This window comes from Arvicola amphibius, chromosome 2 (genome assembly GCF_903992535.2).
Source record: "Arvicola amphibius chromosome 2, mArvAmp1.2, whole genome shotgun sequence".
NCBI classification, from domain to species: Eukaryota; Metazoa; Chordata; class Mammalia; order Rodentia; family Cricetidae; genus Arvicola; species Arvicola amphibius.
The window spans coordinates 170,793,475-170,812,837 of record NC_052048.2 but is presented as its reverse complement, the minus strand read 5'-3'; the positions used below and the strand labels follow the sequence as shown (position 1 = coordinate 170,812,837).

Genomic DNA, 19,363 nt, shown 5'->3' with positions numbered 1-19,363 from the left:
TACTGAAAAAGTTCTGACCGAGAACATGAGCACCCCACAGACAAGAAACTTTCCTGTAGAGCCCCTTCCGTGTCCTCCCCAGCAGGAACTATCCCTCAGCCGGGCCTGGGCGGGATGGGGGGGGGGGGACACAATGCATGACACTCTGAATGCTTTTGCTAGAGTTTTCCCTCATTCCTCTGAAGATGCATGAAAATCTCATTTACAGGCATTCAACACCTGCTTCCTAAAAGGTCTCAAAAAATATGTCAGTTTGCTCAGCTCACTTGACAGTATGTCACGGATTTGTTGTTGGTTCTTTCTGGCTTTTTTTTTTTTTTAACTTCCATATGGAATGTGATTCACAGATAAATGCTCCCTCGCAATAACAAGCGTCTCCACTTTCACAAGCAGTTCCGTAGCCTGTCACTCTCCCAGGTCACAACTTGAAAGCACGTGATTGGTAAGCCCCTGTTTATTTACTAGCGGCGTGTCAACAGGTAAACCAAGTGACATGTAGCATTGTGGCTCCTGCATCACCTTGTTAATATGAGCAGCTGAGATGCATTAGGAAGGCTCTTTCCAAATCAGAGTAATGCAAACTGACAGGCTTCTCCTTTTCTCTGAGCAGAGTTGGTAAGTGCTCAAAGCCTGCGCAAGTATCCTGGTATGGGAAATTAAGAAGGATTCCTTACTTACAGAATATGGCCAGGTGGCCAGAAAGCCAACACTAAACAAAACAGACTAATTGGTGATGGGATATAATATACTTGCACATCTGTATTATATGGAAGAGGAAACCTCTGAACTATAGGAAACTTTCACAGGCAGCAGCTCTGCTGGAGGTGTGTGCTTCTTAGGAAGCCTTTGACTGTTTCATTCTGGAAACTTAGAGACACACATGCTCTCAATGAAAACACAACTTTAGTAATGTTCTGATAAGCCGTATAGTATAACATCTTCGAACATGATAAAACGTTAGTTTCTGTTTGCTATAGTCCATCATCACGACCTCTTGCTTTTGTATTTATTTGACTTTATGTGGATGAATGTATTCCCTGCATGTATGTATGCGTGCCGACTGCATGCCTTGTTGAATTCCCTGGAACTGGGTTCAGCAAATGATTGTGAGCCCTAATGTGAATACTAGGAATTGAACCCAGGTCCTCTGCAAGAGCAAGCGCTCTTAACCCCTGAGCCATCTCTTCAGCCCTATTTGAAGGATTTTAAGCAAAGGGGAAGGTGTAGATATGTCTCCAAATTTCCCCTAAAGGAAGTATCACATCAAATCAGTGACTTTTCCTCGTCTGTTGTGGCCCGTGACTCATGAACTGCCACATACTGGTGGTTTATGGCAGTCCCTCTTTTTAAATCTTCTGCGGCTGCCCAAGACTTATACCCCAGTTACCTTCTTCACTGTGGTCTGCTGTTGACCTAAAAAAGGAATTTATTCATGTTAAAGCCAATTCAGATAGAGTATTTAATGTGACAGTAACTGTAGAAGAATTCGTCCAAAGCACCGTATTATTAGTGTACCTAATTCTAAAGTAGTATGCCTTGTAACTGTGCTGTAATGACAGTCATTAGATGAGTTGGTCCCAAAGGGAGTCATGGAAGTAGGAGGCCACAGGCTTACTGTTTTCAAACAATTAAAGCATCAGCACACTTGCAGATTCTAAGCAACTGTAGGGAAGTCATACCACTGCAGATTATTTTCATTCGTAGACAGAATTGCCCAGAAATGGATGCCATTTTATGATAACCGTGCAAAAATGCAAACCTTATTCTGACTTTGCAAGAAAAAAAATCTTTTTTTTCTTGACCTAAATGATGTCTATATAAAGATGAAGCCTGAGGTCTTGGGAAGGTGGCTTAGTGGGGTAAAATGCTTTCTGTGCAAGCATAAGAGATTGAGTTCAGGTCCGCAGAACCCAGAGAATGCCTATGGTAGTGTACACCTGTAATCCCAGTATTCCTATAGCAACATGGGAAGTAGAAATTAGAGAATGCCCAGGCCTTCCCAGGCTGGTTAGCCTGGTGTATGTAGCAGTGAACAAGAGCCCCACCTCAAACAAGGTCAAAAGCGAGGTTCTTCTCTGACTTTTGTTCACATACATATCACACTCCTGTCCATACTCACAAACACAGACACACACTTGCAAGGATGAAAGGATACCGCTTAACTTCGAATAAGGGAGGAAATAGACTTTATATAGAGCACCTTTGAGTCTAACTCCATCTTTCGTGAGTGCAGATAGTTCTGACAGTGTGCTCCTGAGACCGACATCAGGAGCATCACCTGGCAACCATTTCAAAATGCAAATTCTGAGACCTCACCCAAGACAGTGGAATCAGACACTTTGGAGGTGATGCCAAGAAACTGTATTTCAGGAAGGCCTTCAGGTAGTTCTGATGCATAACACTTCTAGTGAAGACACTCCATCTGTGGGTGTCAGCAATCCTGGAACCATAACATCATTTCAACTGCAGAGAGGATGTCATTGGTGCTGTGTACCCTCTGCTTAGTTATCTGGGAAGCACTGTTTTAACAACAACAAAAAAAAAAATCTGTGACATTGAGTTTTACGAACCTCTCCCATGCTTTTGTGAGGTTGCCTTCCAATCTGTCCTCTCTAGGGCACCCATTTCAGAGGCTACCCCAGAACCATCCAACCTACACACAAGTTCTACAGCGTCAGGCAGGTCGGGGAGGGGGTCTTTGGATTAATGGGAAAGAAGGTATCTAATTTCCCATCTTCTTTCCCTCTGAAGGTTAGAAGACCCATGAGTATTGGCCCATTTTAAGAGTCCCTGGAGTCTGACTGCCCTAGGTCTGACACCAGGCCTCTCATCAAAAGTCGGGCTGTCAAGAGGAGGTGCCAGAAAACGAATAACAACCTTGACTTTCCAACTGCTTCATTGCCCCAGAGAAATGTCCTGAGCCAACAAAGAAGGCCTAAGGAGTTAATGGTGTGGAACACATGGCTCATAGGTCCATGTGTGTTCCAGATACTTACAGATCTCATCAAGCTGTGATGAGGTCCAATCATAAAGTTTACCTGGATATTTACTATTTTATCAAGTAAATATGTTAAAATGAAGTTTACATCAAAGGCATGATAAATCAACATATCAAATATGGGAAAAAGAAGTGATGTGCGTAGTCATTTTCCCAGGCGCCCTTGCAACCTTCACCAGAAACATCATTTCTCATCCACCACTTGGGACCCTGACAAGAAATGGCAGCAAGGAAACAGTCAGGGAGCACACCCTAGGAGTCTACGTGCTCCTTGAAGTCTTGACTCCTAATTAAAGCATACCACAGCAAAGCAGTCAGTCTGTCTGCTTGCAGCTTCCCATCTCCCTGCCTTTTCCCCAGTGGAAGCTCTTCTTAAATGTGCAGAGGAATAATTAAAAGAATAAGCTTTAGGGAGCCAAGGAGTGTTATCATAGAAAACGAAAAATGTTCCAGAATGAAGAATAATCCCAGCCAAGAGGAGTGCATTGAAATTCATGAAGGAACCTCTCTGCTTTGGGCTTGTCTGTTTAAAATGTCACTCTCTGAAATGTATTACAACAACTGACAACTTATCCTGAAGCTTGAGGAATATCAACATTTGTAATGTGGGAGAAACATTACAAAGAGAGTGGAAGAAAGCTTCTTAAAGAGGAATTCTAGCCTCAGATATTCAGTGTAGACTTTAATGGAGCTGTTCATAACCTTGTTATCTAACAGAGTTCCAACTGTGGAGTGCATTAAACTTCTGCACTGCCGTGGAAAATGGGTGAAAACCAAGGGTGTGTACTTATTGTGCTTGATAAAAATGCTGTTTATTTAAAGTATTAAGAGTGGCCATTATGTTCAAGGACAAAGTTTCCTTCTCAGTAAACTTTATCATGGAAGAATAAAATGTTTAAACAGTTTTTTGAGTTTCACCTAGGACACAGGATGCTTTCAGTGTTTTTTTGTTTAGGACAGTATCAAATGTAAAAGCTGACTTAACACATTCACACTTAAGTGCAAATAAGTTGTCTCATTTCTTTTCCATTGTTGCATACCGGTAGCTAAAGCTGTATATCGGTGTGTGATTCCTAGTCAGAGAATTTATAATGAAAAATAAGTCAAAATGTTTTACAGTAGATTTTCTTTGTTGTTATTTATTAGTTGGTGTGTTGGTGGTTGAGACACAGTGTTAATGTTGCATTCTGGCTTTCCTGGAATTCAGAAAAGCATACTGCCTCTCCCTTCCAAACAATGGAATTAAGGCCAGGAACCTCCAAGACTGTACAGAAAATGAGATATTTTTATATTCTCTGTCTCTCTGTGTGTGTCTCTGCTTCTCTACCTCTGTCTGTCTGTCTGTCTCTTTCCTTCTCTCTCCAATTTCATGCTGGAGCCCTGCATCGACATGGCTTCTACTCTACTCTCCCTCATATCCCTTCCATATCCTCCCCAACTCCCACATCCATGATATCATCTCCTTTGTTTCATCTTTATATAAACATATGTGTGTATATACACATGTATATACAACCTACTGAGTCCATTTCATGTTGCTTGTGTGTCTTGATCACTTGGTAAGACTTAATTCTGTCTTATTTAGTAGCTATATGACCTTGAAAAGTGGCGTCAACCTCTCTGAATCTAACAACAGAAGTCCTGATTCCCTAGCTTATAGGGTAGCTTTGAGGATTCAGTAAACAATATCCTAAAGTATGTAAGGAAAAAGTATGGAAGTTCTTTGTCTGTGGTTGTATTTTATATTATTTTTTAATCTTTTAAAAACTGTATTTCGTGTGTCTACACAGACACACATATGTACATTAAAATTGTACATTTCAAAACAAAACCCAAAAGTTTCCTGTAACTCGGTACCCAAAAGTTTCCTGTAACTCGGTCTGTAGACCAGGCTGCTCTCAAATTCAGAGATTCATCTGCCACTGTCTCCCCAAGTATTGGGCTTAAAAGTGTATTCTACCACCTCCCAGTTTAAAACCCGAAAGTTTTAGTCAACAGAGATTTTCTAAATTATAAGGAAGCTTAAAGACTGTCTGATTCAGTGATTCGCAGCATCTATGGGCATAGTTGGGGCTTAGATTACTGTTTGGAAGGGTCCCTTGTATCTTCCCCTTGTATCTTTGTATCTTCCCAGAGCCCGTCATCCTACTACCCAGAATTCACAGGCTCTCTTACACACAACCACTAAACACATTTTCCTAAAGCTCAGTCTTTTCTGAGGTGCTACAGCAATACTTGCACTCTGTCAGTTGCCCATCTCATTTAAAGCTCACAGTGATGAAGCAAATTCTCTGGCGCATTCTCTAGCCAGAAAAGAGCACGCAAGGTCCAAGTCTTTCCTTCATTGCTTTCTTTTGTTTGTTTGTTGTTTGGTTGGTTGGTTGGGGTTTTTTGTTTGGTTGGTTTTTTGCTGTTACATTTTAACTCTTTCACCATGTGAGTTACATACATTAAAAACTAACGAACAAACAATAAACATGACTTAAAAGTGTTAGGAAAATTGACATGATGAAACTTGGGAAACGCTTGATGGTGCCTGACTTGTCAGAGAACCATCCTCGTTTGCACACATCAGCGCCAACCCTCCTCTCACAAAAACCATGTCGCGTCCTACAGTTCTCCTCTCTGGGAACCCCTCTTCTTACTACATGCTATTCCTCTCGGACCCTGCTTTTCCAAGTCTCTTCCTATCTCCTATAACACATATGTGTTTGTTTCCAAACTTTTTAAGGTTCTTTTTTTCTACATTAAGAACTTGAAGTGCCTCCATATGGATCAGGCTGTCATGTTGAGTCATGAGTTATCTTGACTTCACTTTTGTTGAAGAATGTTAAAATGATGTTGAAACAGGTGGATGAATTGATAGGTGTTGTCTAGACATTGTTTGAGTTTTTATTGAGCTATATATTTTTCTCCACTCCCGTCCCTTCCTCTTCCCTCCCCTTCTACCCTCTCCCATGAACCCCATGCTCCCAATTTACTCAGATCTTGTCTATGTCTACGTCCAATGTAGTTTAGATCCATATATGTCTCTCTTAGGGTCCTTATTATTGTCTAGGTTCTCTGGTATTGTGAATTGTAGGCTGGTTTTTCTTTGCTTTATGTTTAAAAATCACTTATGAGTGAGTACATATGCTATTTGCCTTTCTGGGTCTGGGTTACCTCACTCGTTGTGATGTTGTCTAGATCCATCCATTTGCCTACAAAAAGATGTCATTGTTTTTTTTTTTCTGCTGTGTAGTACTCCATTGTGTAAATGTACCACATTTTCCTTTGCCATTCTTCCGTCGAGAGGCATTTAGGTAGTTTCCAGGTTCTGGCTATGACAAACAATGCTGCTAGGAACATAGTTGAGCACATGTCCTTGTGGTACAACTGAGCATCCTTTGGATATATACCCAAAAGGGGTATTACTGTGTCTTGAGGAATGTTGTTTTCTAATTTTCTGAGAAATCACCATACTGATGACCAAAGGGGCTGTACCAGTTTGCACTCCCACCAGCCATGCAGGTGTGTTCCCTTTACCCCAGTCCTCTCCAGCATAAGTTGTCATCAGTGTTTTTGATCTTGGCCATTCTTACAGGTGTAAGATGGAATGCCAGAGTTGTTTTGTCTAGACATTCTTTATGATGCAATTTGGGATGCTGAATTGTTTGAAATCAGGACATGTTATCTTTTTTAAAAAAATGAGAGACAAAGAAAGCAAAACATACCAGAAAGTCAATGAAAGGAACATTTTGGGGAGAAACAAAGCTTATGTTTATATTCCCAGCACATGAGACAGTAAAGCAAGGAGATTCTGAGTTTGAGGACAGCCTAGGCTACATAGGCATCCCATGCCATTCTGAGCTTTCTAAAAAGAGCCCATCTCAAAATGCAAACAAAAACATTCATTGTAATCACCATTCTGATATACTTACTTCAATCCCTTTACTCTCCATAGATGAAAACACCCCTGTCTTGACAGGTGGATGTTCCTACAGAATCACTGTTGTTGCCCCAACTGAAGAAAATGTACCTCTTTTCTTTATAAAGCGCCCAGTGTCATGTATTCTGTTACAGCAACACAACGTGAACTGAGGCAGGTTGTCCTTAATGTTCCCAGTGAAAACTGTGCTTCATATGGTTTTGAGACAGTTGTGTCGTGTAGGGTACCTCTAATTTCTGCCAGTTCGTTGTGTCTTTCAAAAAAGCTACTTTGCCTTCTCTTTTACTGAATTTCTGGTAGCTGCACTTAATGTGTTCTGTCCCTTTGCACCAATGTGGCTTAATGCTAAAGGAACCTTCAAATTCAAAGAAGGCTTCTGCCCTTCCCTAACCGGCTACCCCCCACAGCTGGAAGTGGACTGAGATGGCAGCAGACACACAGGGGAGAAAATCAGTTAATTGCGGCTGTCAGAGTTGTTTTAGGTGACTTTTTACACGGGTTTAAGATCACCATGAACTGAGAATTCACATAGCAACAAAAAACCTGCAGTCTGCTAATGCCAGGAATGACTCATCTGGTGAGAACTGTATTGTATTGATAATACAATGCAGACAGAAGGAAAAGACTGTGCTATCTGCTCTCTTTGTGCTTCTGACCTTGAGCAGAATTATAACTTGTTTGTTGCAGAAGTTGAGCATCTAATGTGCTGTTGCACCTGTTAGTTCTTATATACTAAATGGCAAAGCACTTGCAGATCTGTGATTGCTTTGTGGGTGAAATATTTTCTGCAATCTGGTGAACCGGCTTTTTCAAGACAATGCATTCAATTGTGTTCCTCGCATCCCTTATCTCTCAAAAATGTGCTTCCTTGTGCTGTTTCAGTACATCAGTCATCCCTACATCGTAGGAAATGTCTAGCTTTGTATTTTCAAGGTAACATTATGATTGTTTTTTTTTTTTTTTTTTAAATACAGAGACCATGAACCAGGCAACTCCTGCCAGGAAGCTGGAAGAGGTTCTTCATCTTGCAGAGCTCTGCATAGAAGTTCTACAGCAGAATGAGGAGCATCATGCTGAGGTGATGACTCGGAGCCAGAACATAAAGTTCCCCCAAGGGCTTTGCCATAGCGGGGGCAGCGCCGAAAAGACAGCTTGACTGGAGTCTCAGTGTGTACCTGTTCCTAGAAATGTGACTTCTGACTCCTGTATGTTACAAAGCATGTGTGTGTGTGTGCGCGCGCGCGCGCGGAGCGAGCGTGCATGTGTGTGTGTGTGTGTGTGTGTGTGCGCGCGTGCGTGCGTGCTACGTGCATGCGTGTGTGTGTGTGTGTGTGTGTGTGTGTGTGTGTGTGTGATATTTCATATCGATAATAAGGATATGGGAAAGCCTGGGAGATCGGTCCCTAAGATACATAAACAATAGTTGGCAGAGCTGGAACACACCCATCTTGGGATGACAAACCAGTTGGTTTCTTGTCCCCATGATATGATCGTTTTGTTTGAAAATGTGTTCTGGTAAGCATTAAATGGGAGATTTGTGATGAACTTTACAATCGAAAATATTCACAGTTGTGTGACTGCTGACTGTAATCTTCCTCCTCATATCAAACTTTCTGTGTGTTTTCACTAACTCTTTGGTTGTTTTGTTGTGGCTGCTATTGTTGTTGTTCGACATGCTTGGGAGGAACTTGGACCCTTTTCTGTGTTCCCCAACACTCTGGCCCTGAGCTTATTGCCAGCCAATGTCCTAACTGCATTTACTACAGATCTGGAATATTCTCACACCAACCTGCTTATTCTGAGATTTAACCTTCTCTTTCCTATAGTTGTGAGTTTATCTACAAAAGCAATTTCCTGGTTTTGAGTTAAATAGAAGAAATATGTAGAATTAAATAAATATAATACACTTTAGTGTCCTGACAGTGCTATTATTTTTGAGGAAGCAGATTTAATGAACCAAAAGAAAACAGAGCATATATATATGAATTTATAGAGTATTTATTTTTAATGGAATCTAGTTTTCAAAAAATATGAGAAACTACAGGGTCTATGTTTTAAGCAAATCATGGAGCCTTACTACAGGCAACTAAGATTTATTGTATCTACTTATAAATATGATCATTCAAAACATCTGCTTTTAGCTCACACTGTGGAATCTAGTTTTTAGCTTGCATCTGTCATGTGTGAACTTGTTATGGATATTTTATTTTAAACTGAAGAAACAGCTGCTTCAATAATTTAAAATGAATTCCCAGGAGGATGTTTTCTGGGCTAGCATCACTGCCATGCTACAAAGAAAATGATCATATGATAAAATATAGGTATGCTTCGTCGTCTTTGTCTTGTTCTGAAAGAGATTATCATCGGAGTCCAAGGCATTTCTAAATTGTTTTAATCTGAACAGATATTCTATTTCAGTATGTGTTTCAGCTAAGGCAGCTAATATTCACATGCATTTAATAGAAATTAAACGGTAATGTTTTTAATAGAGTCAATGTTGTCAATATAAAGTGCTTGTTAAAGTATAATGAGTCAAACACAATTCAAGTATAGATACTATTTGTTTTGTAATCCATAACATGCAATGGACTTCATTGAAACACAGCACAGAAGCATCACCTTCCTCTGTGCTGCAATGACATAGAACTATACTGCTGACTTCTTTATAAATATTGTGTAACATAGTGGCATTTCTCTGTTCTGCTTCTGCTCCAAATTCTTGGAATCCCGCAGGGAAGAGAGGTGAGTAGAACTGTTTCTCTCTTTTTCTATCATAAGACAGCCTTTCAATGCGACTGTGAAGCAGGTCCCATTTTGATGGTTGTCACTTTAAAGTCAACTTAGACCTTTCTTTGGAATGCAAGACTTTCCTCTGAGTGGGCTCGCCATTGCTACACTGTTAGGTGATGGTGTTTAGTTAATAATCACATGCATAATTAATGCCTTGCAGCCCAAGCAAAACACAATGCAAGGAACTTGGGAACAGTGGCTTTTTGCTTTGCCTTTCATTGATTTTTTTTTTTTAGATCTTTCTGTCCACCTTTATATCAGATATTCCCTCTGAGCAATACTAGAGAAAAAAAATTGGTCTGATTTCAAAGTCATCTCCAGACTCAGTGCATTGGTAGATGGCACTCTCCACTGAGGTTCATTTTGCTGACTTCTAGGGCCAGTTTCTTTACTCTCAACTGTGCCTAGTTCCCTCTGTACTTCACCTCCTCTGGGGAGGTTAATGCGTTTGCCTCAAGACAACCTTCAGGTGGCTCTGGTTCCCACTCTTCTTTCTACTCTGCCTCCCTCTGCAGTGCAGTCCACTCAACAGGACTAAGTGGCCATTTCTGTCCTCCCACAATCCCTCAGTGAGACATTCATCTCCTTGACAAGAACTTGCTTTTAAGGCAGTCCCTCCTCCTCTGGAGACCTCTTGATCTCTCAGGCTTTTCTTTAAAATACTGTGTTTCCTCCCCAGAAAGAAGATTTTAGCTCTTTTCCAGCAAAATCTTTAAGACTTTCTCCACATTTCACGGAGAAGATGCCGGATCAGAGATTTCAGACAAATGGATCTAGCAGTTCTTCATCCAAAAAACATTCCCTTTAATAAAGCTAGAAAGTCCTGGTGCTTACTGGAAAAGTCATTAGCTCTAATCAGCTACACACACATTCATATGTGCACATGTGTGTACAGACCAGAGGTTGACATTGGGTGTCTGTCTTCCTTTGTCATCCCCCACATTATTCTTTGATACAAGGTCTCTAATTGAACCTAGAGATCATATATTCAAGCTAGGCTGGCTGGACAGCAAGGTCCAGTGAGCTACATGTCTCTGCCTCCCCACCTGCCTTTGGCTCTTTATGTGGATCCTAACAATCCAGAATTAGGTTTGCATGCTTGTGCAACAAGCACAGACTTAGTAACAGAGCTTCCAACCTAGCCTTTGTTATTATTTTTGGTTTGAGTTAGTTATTGTTTTTATGGTTATACATTTTGTTTTGTGGAGACAGGGTCTCGCTATATAGTCCAGACTGACCTTCTCCTCATAACCACTTTACCCAGTTTCCAGATTCCAAATATATGCTACCATGTCTGTACAATTAGTTTTTGGGTTTAAGTATGTGTATTTCACTTTGAAATGAGGTTGGTGTGGTATGTCCTTCTGTATATGTGTTGCTTTTATTGGCTAATGAATAAAGAAACTGGCTTGGCCTGATAGGGCAGAGTAGAGCTAGGAGGGGAAAACTAAATTGAATGCTGGGAGAAAGAGGGCAGAGTCAGGGAGAAGCCATGTAGCCCTGCCAAAGACAAACGCCAGACCTACCTGGTAAACCACGGCCTCATAGTGATACACAGATTAATGGAGATGGGTTAATTTAAGATATGAGTCAGTCAGAAATATGCTTAAGCTATTGGCCAAACATTATTGCAAATAATATGGTTTCTGTCTGATTATTTTGGGGCTGAGCAGCCAGGAAGAAACAAATGGCCTCTTACAACATGAGGTATCTAATTTGCTATATAACAAAGAATGACCTTGAACTTCTAATCCCCCTACTTCAAGAATTGCAGGCAGACCCCAGCATGCCAACTTTATATGGTGATGGTAACATAACCTAGGGCTTCATACATACATATATACTATTGGTCAATATTGCTTTGGCTTTTGGTTCCAAATTTTGTTGGAGTTTTATGGTTTGTTTTGTTGTTATTTGTTGGTGCTTTTGTTGTTCCATATGAATTTTAGGGTTGTTTTTCTTAGATATTCTAGCATTAACCTTTTGCAGATACACATCAAAGAACTTATTTTCTCATACCCTTGGGTTATCTCTTTACTCTGTTATCTGGTATTTTACTGTACATATGATCTTTTTGACATAATTCCATTAGTCCATTTTTGCTTTTGCTTTCTATGAATTTCAAGTCTTACCTAAACGCTTGCCCCTTCCAACATATGAATTTGCTTCCCCAGTTTTCTTCTGGTGTTTGCATAGTTTCACAGTGGCTCTGTGTGTGTGTGTGTGTGTGTGTGTGTGTGTGTGTGTGTGTGTGTGTCTGTGTGTGTCTGTGTGTGTGTGTGTGTGTGTGTGTGTGTGTTTAATCCATTTTGAGTTGGTCTTTGGAGTTGAGGATAGCACAGGAATCTAGCTTCTTCACATGGGTATTTGACTTTTTCGGTGCCATTTATTTTCTGTTTTTTGTTTTGTTTTGTTTTTGTTTTATATTTTCTCCAATATAGTTTTTAGTACCTTTGTTGGTGGACTTTTCTTTCCCACCCACCAGTTCCCAAATGATTGACAAGGAGAGACTTAATATTAATTACAAATGCTTGGTTAATAGCTCAGGCTTGTTACTAAATAACTATTATATTTAAATTATGGAATATTTCTTTATCTATGCTTTGCCATCTGGCTTGGTACCTTTTCTCAGTACAGCATGCCCATCTTGCTTCTCTCTGTGTCCGCTCAGGACTCCCCCAACTATGCCCTTCTTCATCCTAACATCCTTAGTTTGGTTGTCCCATTTATACTTCCTGCCTGGTTACCAGTCAGCCAACTTCTTATTAAACCAATTCGAGTGACAAATCTTTACTGTGTACAGATGGATTATTCCACAGCATACCTTTGCTGAAGATCAGCTGACCATGAATGCAAGTTTTCTTCCAAGTCATTTGTTCTATTTTATTGATGCCTGTTTCTTTGCTGTCTATTTGTTTATTGATTGGTTGATTGACTAATAATAGGTTGATTTATTCTATGTGTGCACACACCAGTGTGCACAAGTAGAGATACAAAGGACAACTGCCAGAAGTTGCTGCTCTCCTTCCACCATGTCTGTCCCAGGATCACAGGTCATCTGAGTTGGTGACACCTTTACCTTCTGAGCCATCTCACCTGCCCCTTTGTCTCTTTACAATTAATTACTATAACTTGGTATATTTTGAATTCAAGCAATGTGATGCCTTATGCTTTGTCCTTTTTGTTTGCAATTTCTTTGGATACTTGGATTTTTTTGTGGTTCCATATGAATTTTAGAAACTTTTTCATAGTTCAATGAAGAAAGTCATAGACATTCTGAGAGTGATGGCATTAAATATGTAGCTAGCGTTCCATGATGTGAGCATTTTAATCTTGTTTCTCCCAATATATGATATCTTTCTGCTTATGTCTTCTCCTTTTTTGCTATTTGTATTTCAACTTTCTTTTTGTATTTATTTATTTATTTATCTATTTATTTATTTATTTATTTATTTATAGTTTTTCAGGACAGGCTTTCTCTGTATAGCAGTCCTGGCTGTCTTGCCACTCACTCTTTTGACCAGGCTTGCCTTGAACTCACAGAGATTTACCTGCTTCTGCCTCCCAAGTGCTGGGATTAAAGGTGTGCGCCACCACCACCTGGCTCAATTTGTACTAAAGAGATTTTTTTAACTCTTTATTTTTATATATTTGATTTTTAAACTTATAAGAACAAAGGTAACATTTTAAAATAATACATTCTGAAGTGTCTTCACCTCATTTCATTTTATTATTTCAATATTTGTCTATATTGAATAATGATTATCAAAATTATAAATCAGAACTGCGAGAAGCCTCTAATCAAAGCATTTAGTCAGGTGTCATATTTTAATATTATGGTCCATTCTACTGGCCACTTCTAGAAGACGGCCTTTCATATTGGTCTGTGTGTATTTGTATATGTATACTGTAGGGCCAAAAGATATACTAGTTATTTAATTGTCTCTAAAGCTATTATAATCACTCACATATTATAGCACTGTAGACTAATGTTGTCTTGTGAAATTAAATAAGCATGCCAATGCCTGGTTTTCTGTTTTAGCTCAATATAGAGAAATCTTCCATTTTTATATTAAGTTATATATTATGTGTTACAATGTTAAAAGGAATTAAAGGCTTCAGACCTCAGGTAAATTAGAAAATATATAAATAAATCATGTGTTTATGGTAAGAAAAATCAAGGGACAGTATCAGTGTTTTGATATGCAAAGTAGACAATGGATGGATGGATGGATGGATGGATGGATGGATGGATGGATGGATGGATGGATGGATGGATGATGGATGATCTAGTGTATCTTGTATAGATACTTAAGAAAACTATATAATTGTTCTCCCAGTTACTAGCTCTACATATAAAACAAGAATACTTACGCCATCTGTTCAAAAGAGCAATTTGGGGGATTAACTAAGATAACACTTATAAAACATTTAGTACAGTACTTGGCACACAAAGCCTTTTAAATCCATATTGGACATTTCTTCTCATTTTAACTGTTTGTTTTTAAGGCAGGATCTCACTGTGTAGCCTACCCTGTCCCTAAACATGAATTCTCCTGCTTCAGCCTCCCCAGTGATGGGTTACAGGCATGCTCCACCATGTATAACTTGAACATTATTTTTAAAGCACATTACCTCATTATCTGTATGTTAATTTCAATGTATTTTTGTAATTACAATAACATTCACTAACATTTGTACAGAAAGAAATTACCATGTTGATTTATTTTCACTATAACCTAGAGGTTAAAGATATTATTATTGTTATAAACAAGGAAATGGAAATCCAGGCAGAGAGGGGATGGGCTTCTGATAACTCAAGTTTTGTCTTTAAGTTCAGAAACTCAATGCTTTACAGCATTCATGCTTATCTGCCTCCAGCTTCAACTACTTTGAAGTAAAACTGACGAGGCTTTCAAAGTATTATCAACCTGTCACATATAGTTATCATTCAAGATTTATTTATATTTTCCTCTTTATATTATATATTATATATTACATATTATATATTATATATTGTTTATATAGAGATTTATTTATAAATTATTCAAGATTATTTTGATAAACTATTGCCATCTGCCTCTGTCAAATCACTTACACTAAGTTATGGCTTAACATTGGAGGCAAGACAGATTTAGGGAACTCCTATCATGACATTCCATAGGTTCTCCCCAATAGGCGATTTTCTGAAAAGGGAGTCCTCCACCCCCCCACAGAGACTCTGTTGCTCTTGAACCTCTGCCACCTCAATAAATGGAACCCCAAGGAGGAAACAGTACAGTGTCCCTCTTCCCTCCAATCCAGGTTAGAACAGCTACCTCCAATGTGATGGCAAGAAAAAGGAGGGGGCAGGTAATGGAGCTGATTTTATGTTCTAAAATAACTCTGACTTTTGCTTAGATTGTCAAACAGTGGTTGGTGGCCTGGAGAGATGGCTCCGTAAGTTTATAGCACTTCCTGCTCCTCTGAAAAACCAAAGTTCAATTCCCAACATCCATGTTAGGTAACTCACAATAGCCTGTAAGTCCAGTCACAGGGGATCTGATGCCCTCTTCTGAGTTTCATGGGCACCATATATACCACACACATGGTGTACGTTCACCCAGACACACACACATACATACACTTAAAATTAACTAATTAATTAATGAAAAGACGGACTACTTAAAACTTTCTCAAGTCTTCATTAAGGTATTTACCGTGTCTTGACTTACAGACACAGCACTAACTTTATCAAAAGTACACTGTGAGACCTAAATAATACTTCACTAATACATAGTGAAGTTTGCAGTTGATAGATAGCAAAATCATAAGCCTTTAAAAAAAAAAACTTGTCTTCTATTACTTTTCATTTCTATCCTGGCTCTCTCTTCCAAATTTACTTTAAAATGAGCTTTAGGAATTTGATAGACCCTGAAACAATGCTGCACTTACACATCTGGTAGGGTCCTAATTTTAGCCTTCTGTGGTGGTATTGGCTGTGAACAGGAAGTGAGATTTTGCAAGCATCTATTCTCACAGGACTGAATTCTGACTAGCATTTCTACCCTGCTATGCTCAGTGAGGACTCTCAGATTCTACTTTACTTTGTCCCCATTGTAACTCAAAGGTCAGGGGCAAGACGTGTAAAATACAACACATACTATTATTGTACATGATTTATTTAATGCTATTTTTATTATCATTAGTTATCATATTATTAGATTTTTATATATTATTATAGATCTCTGTTCTGGTATGAATTTCAGCAAAACATATTAAAAAACAACCACTGCATATTACATTATGTTTAGTTTATGAAGGCTAACATCCCTGAACAAATTTCTCATGTGTACATTTATCAGAGTATTGAGGAAAACATTAAAATGCCTGTAACTAAGAAGTCTATTTGTGATGCATTTTCTGGTTTAAATCAGCTTTTGTTTCTACTTATTTTATGGTAATTATTTATGTAAAACATTTAACATATCATTATTCTAACATTTATTATTTTAAGTCCATATTTACTATAAAAGATTTTAAAATCTAGTTTCAGAATTTTGCAATTTACTTGAAGAAATGCTCAACATCCTTAGCCATCAGAGAAATGCAAATCAAAACAACTCTGAGATTTTATCTTACACATTAGAATGGCCAAGATCAAAAACATTGATGACAGCTTATGCTGGAGAGGATGTGGGGTAAAGGTAACACTTCTCCACTGCTGGGGGTGGGGTTCAAACTGGTACACCTACTTTGGAAATCAGTATTACGATCTCTCAGAAAATTAGGAAACAATGTACCTCAAGACCCAGCAATATCATTTTTGGGTATATACCCAAAGGATGTTCCACCATACAACAAGAACAGGTGCTCAACTATGTATATAGCTGCTTATTTGTCATAGCCAAAACCTGGAAACAACAGAAATGCCCCTCAACAAAAAGATGGATAAAGAACAAATGGTACATTTACACAACGACACTGTGGAAAAAATAAAGACATTTTGAAATTTGTGGACAAATGGATGGATCTAGAAAACATTATATTGAGTGAAGTAACCCAGATCCAGAAAGAAAAATATAATATATACTCATTCATAAGTGTCTTTTAGACATAAAGTAAAGATAAACCAGCCTACAATTCACAATCCCAGAGAACCTATACAACAAATAGGACCCTAATCGAGACATATATCGAACTAATCTACATAGGAAGTAGAAAAAGATAAGGTCTCCTGAGTAAATTGGGAGCATGGGGACCATGAAGGGGAAAGGAAGGAAGGGAGGGGAGCAGGAAAAAATACATAGCTCAATAAAAACATAGAAAAGAGAAATAAAATAAAATGAATAACAAAGAAGAACCCCCCCAAAAAACCTTCTATCCATATATTTAGGTGAACCCAACATCTTGATGTGGAATGGTTGAAAAAAAAAAAAAGAAAATTGTCCGTTTTTTTTTTGGGGGGGGGTTCTTTTAGATTTTCCAATTTTGTAGAGTATAGGTTTTTAAAGTATGACCTAATTCTATGAATTTCCTTGTTGTGTTGCTATTATGACCCCTTTTTCCTTTCTGATTTTGTTATTTTTTTATTTTTTTAATTTATTAGATTTTTTTCAAAAAAATACCAATCCAAGTTTCCACTCCCTTCCCTTCTCCCATTCCCTCCACACACCCTCCCACCCTCAATTTTATTATTTCCTGTATGCTACTCCTCCTGAGTGAGTCTGCTCCTTTTTTTTCTAGAGCTTTCAGGTGTGCTGTTAAGGCACTAATGTGAGCTTTCTCTGTTTTCTTTATGTGGGCACTTAGTGCTATGAACTTTCCTCTTAGCATTGCTTTTATAGTTTCCCATAGGTTTGGATACATTGTGCCTTCATTTTTATTGAATTCAAGGAAGTCTTTAATTTCTTTCTTCATTTTTTCCTTGACCCAGGGTGGTTCAGTAGCTCACTGTTCAATTTCCATGAGTTTGTAGGATTTCTGAGAGTAGTATTGTTGTTAAATTCTAACTTTAATCTATGGTGATCCGATAAGACACAGGGGGTTACTACAGTTTTTTTTTTAATCTATGGAAGTTTGCTTTGTTACCAAGTAAATTATCAATTTTAGGTAAGATTCCATAAGGTGCTGAGAAGAAGATATATTCTTTTGTGTAGTAATGAGGCAGCTGGCCGCTTCTCGCCACCCGGCTAGCTTTACCCAAAATAATTACACGGAAACTGTATTCTTTTAAACACTGCCTGGCCCATTAGTTTCAGCCTCTTATTGGCTAATTGTCACATCTTGCTTTAACCCATATTTAGTAATCTGTGTAGCACCACGAGGTGGTCGCTTACCAGGAGAGATCTTAACCTGTGTCTTTCTTGGAGAGAAGCATGGCAACTGCCTGAAGTGTCTGCCTGACTCAGCTTTCTTTCTCCCACAATTCGGTTTTGTCTACTCCGCCTACCTATTTTTTCTGTCTTATTAAAGGGCCAAGACAGTTTCTTTATTAACCAATGAAAGTAACACATAGACAGATGACTCTCCTCCATCATTTTTGTGTTCAGGTGGAATGTTCTATATATGTCTGTCAAGTCTATTTAATTCATTACATCTTTTAATTCTCTTATTTCTCTGTTAAGTTTCTGTCTTGTTGACCTGTCCATTGGCAAGAGTGGGGTGTTGAAGTCTCATACTATTCATGTGTGGGATTTGATGTGCGATTTACGTTTTAGTAATGTTTCCTTTATATATGTGGGTGTTCTTGTATTAGGGGCATATATGTTCAGAATTGAGACCACATCTTGATGGATTATTCCTGCTAAGAGTATAAAATATCCTTCTCCATCTCTTCTGATTGATTTTAGTTTGAAATCTATTTTGTTAGATATTAGGGTAGCTACACCCACTTGTTTCTTAGGTCCATTTGATTGGAAAACCTTTTCCCAACCCTTTACTCAGAGGTAGTGTCTGCTTTGAGGTGTGTTTCTTGTATGCAACATAAGATTGGATCCTGTTTTCATATCCATTCTCTTAGCCTGTGTCTTTTTATAAGTGAATTGAGCCAGTTGATATTAAGTGATATTAATGACCAGTGGTTGTTAATTCTAGTTATTTTTCAGTGGTAGTGTTTGTGTGTTTCCCTTCTTTGGGTTATGCTGGTAGGGGTTATCAGATACCTGTGTTTTTGTGGGAGCAGTTAACGTCCTTGGGTTGGAGTTTTCCTTCTAGTACTTTCTGTTGGGATGGGTTTGTGGATACATGTTGTTTAAATCTGGTTTTGCCATGGAATATCTTGTTTTCTCCATTGATGGTGATTGAAAGCCTTGCTGGGTATAGTAGTCTGGGCTTGCATCCATGGTCTCTTAGTGTCTGCAGCACATCTATCCAGGACTTTCTGGCTTTCATGGTTTCCATTGAGAAGTAGGGTGTAATTCTCATAGGTTTACCTTTATATGTCGCTTGACTACTTGACTTTTTTGTTTGTTTGTTTGTTTGTTTTTCAAGACAGGGTTTCTCTGTGGCTTAGGATCCTGTCCTGCAACTAGCTCTTGTAGACCAGGCTGGCCTCGAACTCACAAAGATCCACCTGCCTCTGCCTCCCAAGTGCTGGGATTTAAGGTGTGTGCCACCACCTCCCAGCTTAATATTCTTTCTTTATTCTGTATATTTTGTGTTTTGAT

General features: G+C 38.7%; 1 protein-coding gene across 8 annotated transcripts in view; it reads left to right on the top strand.

Annotated features, from left to right (window-relative positions):
• The window catches only part of Cadps2 (calcium dependent secretion activator 2), a 510,179-nt gene that overhangs the window by 406,149 nt on the left and 84,667 nt on the right, over positions 1-19,363 (top strand). For all 8 annotated transcript variants that reach the window (XM_038320974.1, XM_038320981.1, XM_038320973.1 and 5 more), the window contains one exon: positions 7,901-8,004. In XM_038320974.1, the coding sequence (XP_038176902.1) occupies positions 7,901-8,004 (104 nt within the window). The remainder of the gene's footprint in view (positions 1-7,900; positions 8,005-19,363) is intronic.